The sequence below is a fragment of the Lissotriton vulgaris genome, chromosome 5 (genome assembly GCF_964263255.1).
Source record: "Lissotriton vulgaris chromosome 5, aLisVul1.2, whole genome shotgun sequence".
NCBI classification, from domain to species: domain Eukaryota; kingdom Metazoa; phylum Chordata; class Amphibia; order Caudata; family Salamandridae; genus Lissotriton; species Lissotriton vulgaris.
In genome coordinates, this window is record NC_141693.1 from 1,308,220,737 (window position 1) to 1,308,234,403 (window position 13,667).

Sequence of the window (13,667 nt, forward strand, 5' to 3'; positions counted from 1 at the left end):
CCCCAGTTCAGACATGGCCATATGCAAATCAGTCTGACCCTGTGCCTCAAGGGAACAGTCCAGCCCGAACTGCCAAGCCATGTCTTCCCTGGACCGGAAACAAGCATCCTGAGACCGGTTTTGGATTCATAATCCTCATCAGCCAGGCTAACTTGAATCCAGTGGCCAAGTGAGCAAGGGACCCACGTCTGAGCATACCCTGCCAACTTAGGGCGAACAAAGTGATACAAAAGGGGATGATGGACGGAGCGTTTGAGCCGAACAAACACTCACCCCCAGTCAACTGATCTGGGTTTAATCTATCACCATTCTTTAGCTCACTCAGCCACCCCAGTTCAGACATGGCCATATGCAAATCAGTCTGACCCTGTGCCTCATGGGAACAGTCCAGCCGAACTGATTTGCATATATGACCTGCCTTGTGCTCTTTGCACTGCCTCCAGATCCCTGCCTCCCGCAGCTAGTATCGGTCTAGTAATGGATGGCCACTGCTTTTAACTCACAGACAGACGGACAGACAGGCCTGCACCTGCAGATAATCAGTTCAGCCGGGACTGGCCTATGCTATTTTTGGGAAGCAATGGATAGATTTATGCATTGAATGCGGCATAAATCACCTCATCAATCGTGCCAGTGGCAAGTGAGGAATAGTTCTGCTGTCTTCCAACAATGGAGTCGAATCCGTCGGTGTCCTTGAGGCTACTGTTCCTTCCAGCTCTTGGGGCTGTTACCAGTGCTTAATTTGAGCCTGTGATTTCCATGCTCGTCCCTTAATTATCAACACCGGCACTTATAACAATCTGCCACGTAGTGCTATTTCATTGAGAGATGAGCACAACAACAGTTGTTTATTTATTCAATATACAATAAAAATGACTAATACCCACCTCCAAAGCCTTTCCTACCACCGGTTGTCAGAAGATCCTGGGAGAAAGAACTTCCGGGTCAGTCATCTATCTCGAGGGAGAGAGAGCCAACCAACAGGGAAACAAGAGATGGGAGCGTTGCTCCGTGAGCAGGAAAGCCAGGAAACGGGGACCACCGAGAATGGGGACAAGGAGCGAGGCAAGGAGCTGGTGAACATTGAACTATATAAGACAAAATCATATAATCGTGTTACTGGTACTTCAAGAGCAAGACCTGGACTGGAAGGAACAGTGTCTGGAACTCAGAAGGTGACTGTGAGGAGAGCATCGGAAGCTCTTGAGCTCAGAGGACCACATGCACTGAGCCCAGATAGGACAAGCACTGATGACTTGAAGTAACCATGTGAGCGAAGGTAGTCTGGACAGCAGCAGTGTTGGGGTCAGAGGTCCTCGTATAGTAGCACTGTGAGACAACTGATAGGGGGCTTACAGGGGGTGAGTGCCGGGGCTTCCCCTGAGGGGGCATTCTGCAGAGAGGGGGTCGTGTGGGGGCCATATAAGGCCATATAGGGCTCGCTTCGCGGGCCACCCATACCCCAGAGCCCTCACGGCGGGGAGGGAAGATGAGGCCTTAGCGTAGAGGAAGCACTCATGGGTTCTGTTATTTTGGTTCGGGGAGCGAGGATGGAATGCGTAAAGTTTGATTTGGGCTGACTCACATCCTCTGTATCTCTCTGAATCACGGGGCGGCGGCGCAGCATGACTGGTGCAGGCAGCAGAGTGGGGGGTGCACTGTGTGTGTCTGGCGAGGCGGGGGGGGGGGGACGAGAGAGCACGATACAAGGTGGGGGAGGAGTAAGTGTGTGGTGGGGGGTCCGGCAGGGGGTCGAGGCTACAGTGAACACTGCTTCTAACGCTCACAGGAATTACAGGTGCCCCTCCCCCCGTGTGCAGGGCATCTGTGTCAGCCGGGTCAGGGTCTCCGTCCTCTCAAACATTTTCTTCCCGTCGGGCGTATCAGGAAGCTCAGGGTGCGGTCCTCCCCAGGTGACCTCACCAGACGTCAGGGAGGGGAGCCGTGAGTAAAATGTGCATTGAGGTCTGCGCGAGACGTGCCGGAGTTGCAAAGTCAATAGAGTGGAAATGTAAACAGAGCCGCTTACCCGACATCTTAAAATGGGACCACCCTGGCAGCTCAGAAGGCATCACCCGTTAATAAATATAATTCCACAACAAAAACACCTTGACTTTCAGCTATCTATATTGTTGCCAGTCACTTCTTGTGATGGCATTATAGCGCACTCCGCTTTGGAAAAAGTTTTTGTCCCCAGAATGTAGCTCCTGTGGTGACTCGGGCAGTCCATTGTCCCACCTGTAAAATGAAACTTGCTTTTGTCAGGTTTATGTGGACAGATTTCACAAAAGCCTGGATTCACCTGTAGGCCAGAGCATGTCACACTTGATAGAACCAGTGCTTTAAATGGGCCGGCACTTCTTTATTTTGAGTGGGAGAGTACCTGCACTTCTCAAGAAAAACGTAGTACTTTCAATTGGAGAGTACCAGTACTTTTTTATTTATTTTGAGAGGGAGAGTACCTGCACTTCTTAAGAAAAACGTAATACTTTTAATTAGAGAGTACCGGCACTTCTCAGAAACAAGCAGGTTCTCTGGTACAGAGTACCTTCACTTTTATTTTTCCATTTCAAGCACTGGATAGATCTGGGAGTCAGTCTGGTTTTCTATGGTAACTGGTGCCCCCTTCTTTGAACGGAGTCAGTATAGCCTTTTGTATATTGTTGCCTCTTTAGTAGTCAAGTTCCTTCAACTTCTTTGTACGGATTTCAGTGTGACAATCAGGTATGGGAGCCAGTGTGACCCTAGTAAGTACACGAGTCAGTGTAACGCCTCTTAGTCCCGGAGTCACCACAGCCCTCTTTATAAGCCTGTACGCGCTATGTGCATAGAGCAAACCTAGTCAAAGGTAGCAGAATGCACAACTGCAGATGTCTGTCAATGCACAGCGAGGTCCGGAAACACGTCTTGCACTTATATAGACTGAACAATATCGACTGCCAGCATGTCAATATAGTAAGTGCGCATTTGGGATTGTAGATTTACTACTCTAAGTCCTTGTCTAGTCTCCTTGGTAATAAGTTGGTAAGTCGATATTGTTCAGTCAATAGAACATCCTTGCTATTTTGGCCGAGCATCCATGGTACTGGAGTCCAAGGTCCCTCTTTTTGTTCAGGAGTCAGTGCCATCTTCCTAGCATGGGAGCCAGTGTTGCAATATTATCTAGTTCAATGTTGCCTTAATATGGGAGTCAATGCCTTATTATGGGAGTCAATGTTGCCTTCTTGGTACAAGAGTCCTCTCACAAGTCTCCTACAGGAGCTATGGCCGCCTTCCAGGAGCATGTGCCCTGCAGTTCTGAAGTTGAGACATGCCGCAGCATTCTGTGAGGGCAGCCATCAGTTCCGTTTTTAGGTTTTTAACCCTTCTTATCTCAAAAAGGTTGTGACTAGGACAAGTGTCATTATAGAAATGGTAAGTAAGGCGGACACCCTCATTAGTGAGCCCTGCCGTGCAAAAAGGCAAAATAAGGGTGAGCAAAGAAATCATCATGAAACAGGTCCACTTCCATTTATGCGGGTGCAGGAGTTGTTTACTTCCCCAGTAGGTCATAAGCAAACGCTAAGACTGAAGTAGCAATGAATATCGAGTGTGTTTGTTACATGCCATACGCCTTCCACTAAACAATGCAAGTCATTAAAAGTAATAAATGCACACTGTTACAACATTAAATACAGCCACCATCTACAATGTGTCCACAAGGCATTGGCTTGCGCAGCTCGTTATTCGCAACTCGCACCACAGTGCTTTCCTTCTTTCTATATGTAGTCTTTTTCTTTGAAGTTCGCCTCATACGTGATTGAAAAGCCAGCAGGGTCAAGGCCGGTCTGTTGAGGAATCTGTCTGTTGGGTTGCTGTTGCTGCTTTGAGTGTATTTAGGGTGCATTGTTGGGGAGACAGAGCTAATGGAGGTAAGAGGTGAGGAAAATGATAAGAGTTAGGAATTTTGAAAATGTTTAAGAAGCATGAGTATGAAGGAAAGCATCAGGGCTGTGTATTCAGCCCTGGTAGAGGGATTGAGGATGTGGTTTAAAAGGAAGAACTGAAATGATGGAAACTGGAAGCTTGTAGGAAGGATTCTGTCTCTTTAAGTTGGTTCTGGTCAGGATTGCAGGATGTTGTGGGGTGTGCTGGCCTAACTTCAAATGAGTCTCTCAACATCATCTCTACAGTTCGGCGACATGGATTCCAAGTAATGAGCCTCACCATGATCAGGACCGCTCTGTACTGATAAAATGGAGGGTTACTGTCAACCTTGAACCCCATCTCATGGCCGCAACGTGCTAATCTCATCTTGTGCTGGCTATCATCCATTGAGATTGGTTGTATGTCAAAATACTCAGCAAAAAATATTGTTCCCCAAAATTATCATAGCTGAACGTCAGCTACCAAAATGTCATGACGGTAAGCATACATACAGGTAAATTTAGACTCGCTATTCCTAACTCCACATCAACCAACCTTAAAAATATAGATAATCAGTGTAAAATATATATATATATATATATATATATATGTCTGTGTGTGAGGCATACAACGTCCTCAAAGGTCTATAAGACAAGACAAGACTAACCTGCAAATCTTAATTTATTTAAAGCCCATACACCAAATCCGCCATAACTCGTTTCAGCCCGTGAAGGGCCTTGATCACATGTCTGTGTGTATACATATATATGTTTGTGTTATATATATATATATATATTCCTTCTCCAAATCTCCTCCCCCGGCCGGGAAAGAAGTAGCAGCACTCGCGGGGTATTTTACAGTGTTTCCTTTATTGTTCCTTTACAGACGCGTTTGGGGTCAAGCCCTTTTTCAATGTGACAACCAAAGTGTTGCACAGGAACCATTTTTAAACGCAATGCGTGATTGCAAGAGGAAACTGAAGATGCACTACCCGTTCACATTCTGCGGGCCCGAAACGCGTCTGTAAAGGAACAATAAAGGAAACACTGTAAAATACCCCGCGAGTGCTGCTACTTCTTTCCCGGCCGGTGGAGGAGATTTGGAGAAGGAATATTACACGGTGCACCAACCGTGTTTGCGGCACCCACCGCCAGAGCCCCGTCGTTATTGGTGCGAACAGGAGCGTGAATATATATATATATATATAATATATATATGTTTTTAGAGTTAAGTAAACACATATTTGTCTATATTCACTTGCCTTCATGATACTTTTCTAGCCACTATTCTGACCAATTTAAGTAGCACAATATTAAAAATGTGATATTCTGGTAATATACAATTAAGACTGCCTTGCAAATTAAAAGTGAAGGTGCAAGATCCCTTTAAGCGATGTGCAAACTACAGCCAGTACCACTGGGATGCGCAGGTACACCTGCATATTACCACAGATGGAGAACACTGTGCCATGGAAAATATATATATGAAAGCTATGCACACGTTGGAAACCCATAGAGCAAAGCCTACATTTTACACACAAGCACAAGGTTTCCAGGGAATAAGTAGTGAAATATCAAGAGGCCTAGGACACTCTGCACTGATATTGTGAGTTTGGAACCTTTAGTGAAAAATTGAACTGAGACTCATCTATAATCCATCACCACAGGATATCCAAATCGTAGTGAAAGCAATAGAACAACCGGTTACATTTGGGAGATCAGCAGCCTGGAAACCCAAGCATGATGAGCACATGTATGAGTGGTTAATGTTTTAAAAGTTTATACTGATAGCATAAGAAATTTGTAGTTTGTGTGGAATAAGGAAACGATTCATTCAGTGAAAAATGTAACAATATGGCGTATTTTGGTAGAGGGGAACAAGGGAGTAAGAGACAGCTGATCAGACATGATGGCCGATGTTCCAGTAAGGTACCGGTGAATGGCATTGAAGACAGCCGGGATGATCTTGGGATAATATGCTTTATTGTGTCTTTTTCTCAATTTGAGACTTTTTTGGGCGGGAAAAGTAGAATTGTAGGTTTACATGAGTGCTATGTTAAATTAAACGGGGAGGACTGCAAGGGGTTAATGTGTCTGTAGTCAGACTGGGAACTTACATTCTGAGCTCATTATGTATGCGAGAGCTTTAAATGGTCCATCTTCCGTCTTCTACTAAACCTGTATTGATATCGGGAAAACAGAACCCATTGGGTGTGTTGGAAAAGTTCAGGAAAAAGTTGTTTTTAAGAGACCGAAGAGGCAGAGGGTATCAAAGTAAGACATACATTTACATATGTTCACAAAAGGCTGCAGAGTGAGAGGTGTGTTGAGGGCTCCAGAGTGAGTCAGCTATGTGAATATGATAGACGTTCTGTAGTAAGAGAAATAGGTGTGTTCGGAGGATAAATGGGGGCATCAGAGGTTTGTGGCAGCCATGTATGTAAGAACACAGCTTAGGGTGAGACTGTTTCCTGGTCACACGATAGGCCAACTGGAGGTTTCTAGAATGAAGTGTCTGTGTGTCAGAGAGGCTAGCTGGAGTGCCAGGGTGAGAGACAGTCTTGTATGTGGGTGGGCAGCTAAGGGACTCTAAAGTGAGATAGCTGTGCACTTAAGGATGGACGGCGAGCCCCAGACTGAGAGTGAACTGTGCAAAAGAGTGAAAGGTGTGTGTATGCCCAGGTGTGTCTGCATGCGTGTGTGTCTGTGAGGCCCATGATAACCTTAAGGAGAGAGTTTTCTGTCACAACATTTGTGACCTTTTAAAAGCCACATAGTATGTAGAAATATGGGTTAAGGGTACAGTGGTTTGAGTTGTGTTCGCTAGAATGGTGCATCATCTGCTCAGAGCCCTGTGACATATCATGGAAGGGATAAGGGAAATTGACGGAAAATATGTTGTCCAATTTTTTTAAGTCCGTTTTCTAATGCCCTAATGATTTTGCTTCCTTTTTCTAGAAATCTGGGGTCTCTGTCGGAAGAAAACCCAGAGGAAGACCCAAAAAAACGGTAAGAAGGAGCTGTTGTATGAGTGGGAAGGATCTTCGTTTGCCTAGGCCCTGTGGTGCATGGTGGGTAGAGATACGGCGCTGTCATTCATCTGTGTCTTGCAACACAGGCTTCCTTACCACTACTGTTGTGCAGCATTTGTACGTGTATGTATTAGTCAAATGCTATTTTTAGAGTGCATCACAATCCTGTACAAAAATCACAAATGCCGAATAATGAAGCTGAGATTGTACGGTGCAGTTATATAGAAGCTGGAGAGATAAAAAATAGAAGGAAAGTAATCTTAGCTTACCAAGCGTCCTGAGAAGATGATTAAGGAGTGACTTGATGCCCTGATGTGAGTGGTCCTTCAAAGACCCAAATACTCTGCTTCATATAGAAAAAGGGTTAGCAAAGCCAATGAGTCTCACCTTTGACACCTATTGGCTTTGCCAATGGTTGTTAGTTAAGTTGTACAACATATTTGATGCTGTGCAGCACAGCTAAAAAATACCCATTGACGTTGCTGTTTTTTTTTTTAGCTACTGATCAAGTTTGGATCTGTAACTAAATAGAAAAAAAAGGGCCAAGCGTTTTTAAAAATGTTGTTTTACAGGGGAGAAAGCAACATGGGGGTGGCAACGCAGACGGTGCGGACGAGAACGGAAGAAATACATGCTTAATCAAAAACGAAAAAGTAGTTCTTTGGCCATGTCAAAGAGAGTGGTTTCTCTGCGACAGCCCTTTGACATGGGAGAGTTTTCAGCAATTGGCATGGTACTTTGGGTAGACCCATGCCTTTGTCCAGGGTATTCGCATGGCTCACTGGAATCAGCAAATAGCTGACTTAACTTCTCAATGTGCATAGGTTCAGGTTCATGACAACCCATTTCATCACCTTTTATTAGTGATGGAGAGAAACCATGTAGGTGCTCACAGATCCCATCCTATTGTCCACAAATGGTCTCCAAGTCTGGTAGGGTGAACGAGCTACTGTAGAGATGGGCTTTCATCCCAGTGGTGTTTTGTTATAACCACTGTGAAAGTCTCCGTTGCATGTGGATTTTTCCTAGACACTTCCTTCAGAAAACATATGAGGCATACCACAACCATACTACCTCTATCTATTTCTCTTTGAAGTCTCATTTATTCATGAGTTAAGCAGCCCTGCAGAACACGAAGATCTCATGTGGGAGTCAAAACAGGGTTAATCACTTCGGATAAAGGCATCAGGCAGAAACCTGATCCAGACCACGTAGTTGCTATTCCTATTTGCTGCCCAGGCACCCTGACCACTTAATGCTGTCTCTAATCTGTGTAATTCTCAGGATCTGAGCTGGACCCCTCTCTGACCATTTGAGGTGGGATGAGCAGAAGTATTCCCAGGGAACTGATCTCTAGTGGCTCAATGAACCCTACTGCATCCTTGTCCAGCTCAAGTGTCTCAAAAGCTTGCACTAGCCATAGAAAAGAAACTTCCATGTTGGACCTGCGAAGGGGATGCTATTTTTTGGCCTGGGTGGACCTCGCAGAGTTTTACTCTGAAATTCCGCTGAGTTGCCGAAAAACTCTACCAAATTCCGCTGAGCTCCATGAGCAGGCAGAGTATTGCTCTGCCACCCCTAATGAAGTATTCTTGGCTGCTGAGGGTCGTTGGGCCCAGGAACCCCTATTGTTGCCAAACATAAGTTCGCCTATAACAAGACTTCTGAGATGTCGTCCGAGGTCCCTCCACCTTTTTCAACCACTCTGAAAAGGGGAACTCCTGGTGCACTACTGGTTGGGGATGGATTCCCTTGGCTGCTGAGGGTCGTTGGGGGCCAAGAGCACCTATTGTTGCGACAGCTAAGTCCCCCAAAGTGGGACTGCTGAGATGTCGTCTGAGGCCCGCCCCTTTCTCAACCACTCTGCCAAGGGGCCTCCAGGCGCAATACTGGTTGGGGAATGAAGTCCCATTGGCTGCTGAGGGTTATTGGAGGCCAAGAACCCCTGTTGTTACCACAAGGAAGTCCCCCACAGCCAGATTTCTGAGATGTTGTCGGAGGCCCACCCCCTTTCTCAACCACTCTGCCAAGGGGCCTCCAGGGGCAATAATGGTTGGGGAATGAAGTCCCATTGGCTGCTGAGGGTTATTGGAGGCCAAGAACCCCTGTTGTTACCACAAGGAAGTCCCCCACAGCCGGATTTCTGAGATGTTGTCGGAGGCCCAGCCCCTTTCTCAACCACTCTGCAAAGGGGCCTTCTAGCACACTACTGGTTGAGTTATTAAGTCCCCTTGTCTTCCGAGGGTCGTTGGGGCCAAGAACCCCTATTGTTACCACAAGCAAGTCCCCCACAGCGGAACTGCTGAGATGTCATCATAGGCCCTGCCCACTTTCTCAACCACTCTGCAAAGGAGTCTCCTGGTGCACTACTGGTTTGGGGATGAAGGCCCCTTGGCTGCCGAGGGTCGTTGGGGGCGATGAACCCCTATTCTTGCCACAAGTAATTTCCCCCACAGCCAGATTGCTGAGATGTCGTCAAAGGCCCCCACCCCTTTCTCAACCACTCAACAAAGGGGCCTTCTGGCACACTACTGGTTGGGCATGAAGTCCCCTTGACTGCTGAGGGTCGTTTGGGGCTAATAACACCTACTGTTGCCACATGTAAGTCCTCCACAGCAGGACTGCTGAGATGTCATCGGTGGCCCACCCACTTTCTCACCCACCCTTCAAAGGGGCCTCCTGGTGCACTACTGGTTTGGGCTGAAGTCCCCTTGGCTGTTGAGGGTCGTTGGGGGCGTGAGCACGTATTGTTGCGAAACGTAGATCTCCCACCTGGAGCCTGCTGAGATGTCAGCAGACGTCCCCCCTCCCCCCCCTTTCTCAAACACTCTGCAAAGGGGCCTCCTGGCGCACTACTGGTTGGGGAATGAAGCCCCCTTGGCTGCTGAGGGTCATTGGGTACCAAGAATCTCTATTGTTCACACAAGTAAGTTCCCCACCACCGGATTGCTCAGACGCCATTGGAGGCCCCTCCCCATTTCTCAACCTCTCTGGAAAGGGGCCACCTGGCGCACTACAGGTTGCAGTTGTGGTTGCTCGTGCCTGCCTGCGGCACACCAAAAATGTAGTTATAAATAATTCCTTGTTCTCTGTGAATGCGGAGTTGCTGAATTCCGCAAACTCAGTGAGCGGGGCAGAATTTTATGTCTATGCCTAGTGAGGAACAATCGATGCAAAAATCTTCAATGGACAACTTGGCATCCAAAAAGATGTGAGGAGAATAGGCACCTGCTCTCAGCATGCCCTTCATCCCCCTCAAAACATATTGCACAGAGACCCATTGGCATGTTTGTGAATAATTTACACTGCATTAGCACTTAGGACACAAAAGAGTGTGACCTACCACTCTATGCTAATGAACATGAAGACTGCTCTTGCACAAGAGGACTCGGCTTACAGATGAACACAAATGTCCTACATACATCACTCAGAAAAAAAGAACTCTGACAGGGCCTGTAATCTGGCTTTGCTCACACTCAGGATCTCACTTTTGTAACCAAGATATACTTTTGGCAGTGAGTGCATTCACTTATGCACAACAGGCGGGCCACCGACAAAAGAAACAATGCTGCGGAAGAGTTACAACCAGTAAAAATGTTACAATTGTTGCAGCTCACCTCCAGCTTCGACGCTCCACCTTCCCAGCCTGGTTTCTCACGAAGAACTGGTGTCTTAAATCCTACTAGCAATGCTACCAAATATCCATGTTGTGTAGGGGAGACTGAGCAGATAACAATTTGGTACGTTTCACTCAGAAGTGCTTCATTTCTACCATGTGCAGAGTGACTCACAACCTGAATGGAGTTATGTGTGCCAGCCATACCACAATTCTACATTCCAGAAGCATTCTGGACACTCCAAAGGAACAGGCAGACCATCATTGTTCAAAATGCTCATCCAGCTGTTATCACAATGCAATCTACAGCACGCCTTAACCATAATCCACCTAACCTGGCTATATTGCAGCAGTCCAGAAGCAACCCGCACACAACCCTAATGCAACCAACAGAAAATTTGGTGCTACAAAAGTGGTACCTTTCCACACAAGAGAGATGAATTATATGCTGCTCCACTGAATGATACCAGAATGTGAGGTGACCCTGAGTAAGACTCCGGAAACTCAATAAGTTTCCAGGTCCCTTGAATCCTGTCTTCAGTAGCATTGTTCCTTCTCTAATGAAAGTCTGTATAAGTGGACATGGACCACAAACTATCACATGCATCAGCAAGATGGACTTTCCTCATAGTCTGTTGGCATTGTCCTCCTGTCATCTAAAGTTTTAAAGATCCAGGAGATGTCCACAATCAGTGTTCATATCCCGAACTGCTTAAAGGGGAAACCATGAACTTGAGTGACATATTTTTACAGCTTTACAACAAGGGGTGGTGAGGGACAGAGTCTCTGAATTAAGCAGAAAGCTCTCACCCAGTCAAGAGATCAGGGCTAGATCCAACACCGTTTTTTAGCTCACTGCACCATCCCAGTTTCAGAACCTGGCTGTATGCAAATTAGTCTGTTCCTGTCCCAGTGCATGATGGGAACAGGGCAAACCAAACTACAAAAGCCAATTCTTACACTGGGAAGGAAACAAGCTCCCGGGGACCGGTTTCTGGCATTACAGCCGTCTTCGGCCCGGTTTGCTTGAATCCTGATGGTGCAATGAGCAAGGGTCTCACATCTGAGAATACCCTTCCACGCTTAGGGTGGACAAAAATATTTACAACAAGGGGTGGTGAGGGACAGAGTCTCTGAATTAAGCAGAAAGCTCTCACCCAGTCAAGAGATCAGGGCTAGATCCAACACCGTTTTTTAGCTCACTGCACCATCCCAGTTTCAGAACCTGGCTGTATGCAAATTAGTCTGTTCCTGTCCCAGTGCATTTATCACCACCCCCTTTTCTGAATCGTTTTTGGCCACTATAGGTGTGGCAGGGTATACTCAGACATGAGTCCCTTTCTCACTGCTCCATCAGGATTCAAGCAAGCCGGGCCGAAGACGGCTGAAATGCCAGAAACCGGTCCCCGGTAGCTTGTCTCCTTTCTGGTGAAGAATTGGCTTGGTAGTTTAGTCTGCCCTGTTCCCATGATGCACTGGGCCAGGGACAGACTGATTTGCATATAGCCAGGTTCTGAGCTGGGATGGGGCAGTGAGATAAATAACGGTGATGGATCAAGCCCTGATCTTTGGACTGGGTAAGAGTGGTCTGCTTAATTCAGACACTCTGTTCATCACCACCCCCTTTTCTGAATCATATTTTTACAGCTGGCATCATCCATCTAGTGACCACCACTGTTCTACTGATTGACTTAGTGACCATAATAGATTTATAGTGGTATCTTATTGTCCTGTTTAGGCCATTTCACTATTTGCCATTGAATTTGTTTTTGGGAGTTATATAATGTCCTTGACAACATGCTATTACATTTGACCCGTTCCTGAAGTGGTGTTACTCACCTTCACTACTTCCATCCTCATTCTTTCAACACAAGGTCAAGTGGCCATGTTAATGTAAGGCAGTTGAGCGCCTTTACTCTCGCTCCAGTTACTTATAAATTCACATGAACAATTTTCTATTATGTGAAGACGGACTAACTCCCCCCAAAAAAACAATTTACAAACCTCTCTTTGGCAACTCTCCCTCTCCTATTTTTCTGCACTGTCATCACTGCATACATATGTGCAGTTTTTAGAAGTACATGTGGGATGAGCAAGGGGGATGGCTGGAAATTAGGGAATAATTACTCTTAAATGGTGGTGTTAGGGTAAATCGCAGAGGGTGGTTAGCATGGACATGCTAATTCACAGTAAACACCACTACAAGAGAAAAACAATTGCACTTCACAAAATACACATTTAAATCAACGACAGTAGAATTTCTGGCAAAACTGGCTCAAATGTACACTAAGTAAGCCCTCAAGTAATCCAAACACCTCACATGGCCTACAACTGGTACCACATCACACTACAATAGGGTTCACTGGAGGCAGGCAATACCACTAGCACATAGGAAAACATATACAATAATTTAAATTAAATAACATTTGATTTTAACCTTTTATTTAAATTAATTGTATTTAAATATTATGTTATGGTAATATATTTCTGAAGCGCATGATTACCCCACAGTGTCTTGGTGCTGGCTTTGATACTGGAGAATTGACGTGCAAGAGGGGCAGCAAACCTAGCAGGTACTGAAAAGCCTGTTTTTAAGAGCTTCCTAAGGTACGGTACTGTTCTCCAGGCACACAGACATAAGTTGAGATCATGGTTTCTAAAGTCCTTTTTTATTCTTTAATTTGTAATATGAACCCCTTGCCAACATGTGTTTCGTCTCAAGCTGTTGCTGTCACAGTAGACATCTTCAGGGCTAATTTCGGTCTATTAGGATAAACCATATTGTTTTGTTTTGGTAAGTCCTGTCAACGGTTGTCACATCAGACTCAAGCTGACTTATTGCTGTTCGTAACTCTGGTAAAGAAGTGATAGTAGTATTTAGTCTGAAGGTGTGTATTCCCCGTCTGGATTACGGGTCCACCGCGTGTAATGCCGATGAGTGTATGGACCCGTGTATACACTCATCACCGTTACACGCGGCAGACCTGTTACCAGTAGAGGAACACACACCTTCCGACGAAATACTACTATCACTTCTTTACCAGCCTTACGAACAGCGATAAGTCAGCTTGAGTCTGGTGTGACAACCGTTGACAGGACTTATTCTAATGGACC

At 45.9% G+C, this 13,667-nt stretch overlaps 1 protein-coding gene across 2 annotated transcripts in view; it reads left to right on the top strand.

The window, feature by feature from the left end:
- Nucleotides 1-13,667, top strand: part of HMGA1 (high mobility group AT-hook 1) — a 113,538-nt gene that overhangs the window by 20,863 nt on the left and 79,008 nt on the right. For both annotated transcript variants that reach the window (XM_086923195.1, XM_086923196.1), the window contains exon 4: nucleotides 6,864-6,914. In XM_086923195.1, the coding sequence (XP_086779321.1) occupies nucleotides 6,864-6,914 (51 nt within the window). The remainder of the gene's footprint in view (nucleotides 1-6,863; nucleotides 6,915-13,667) is intronic.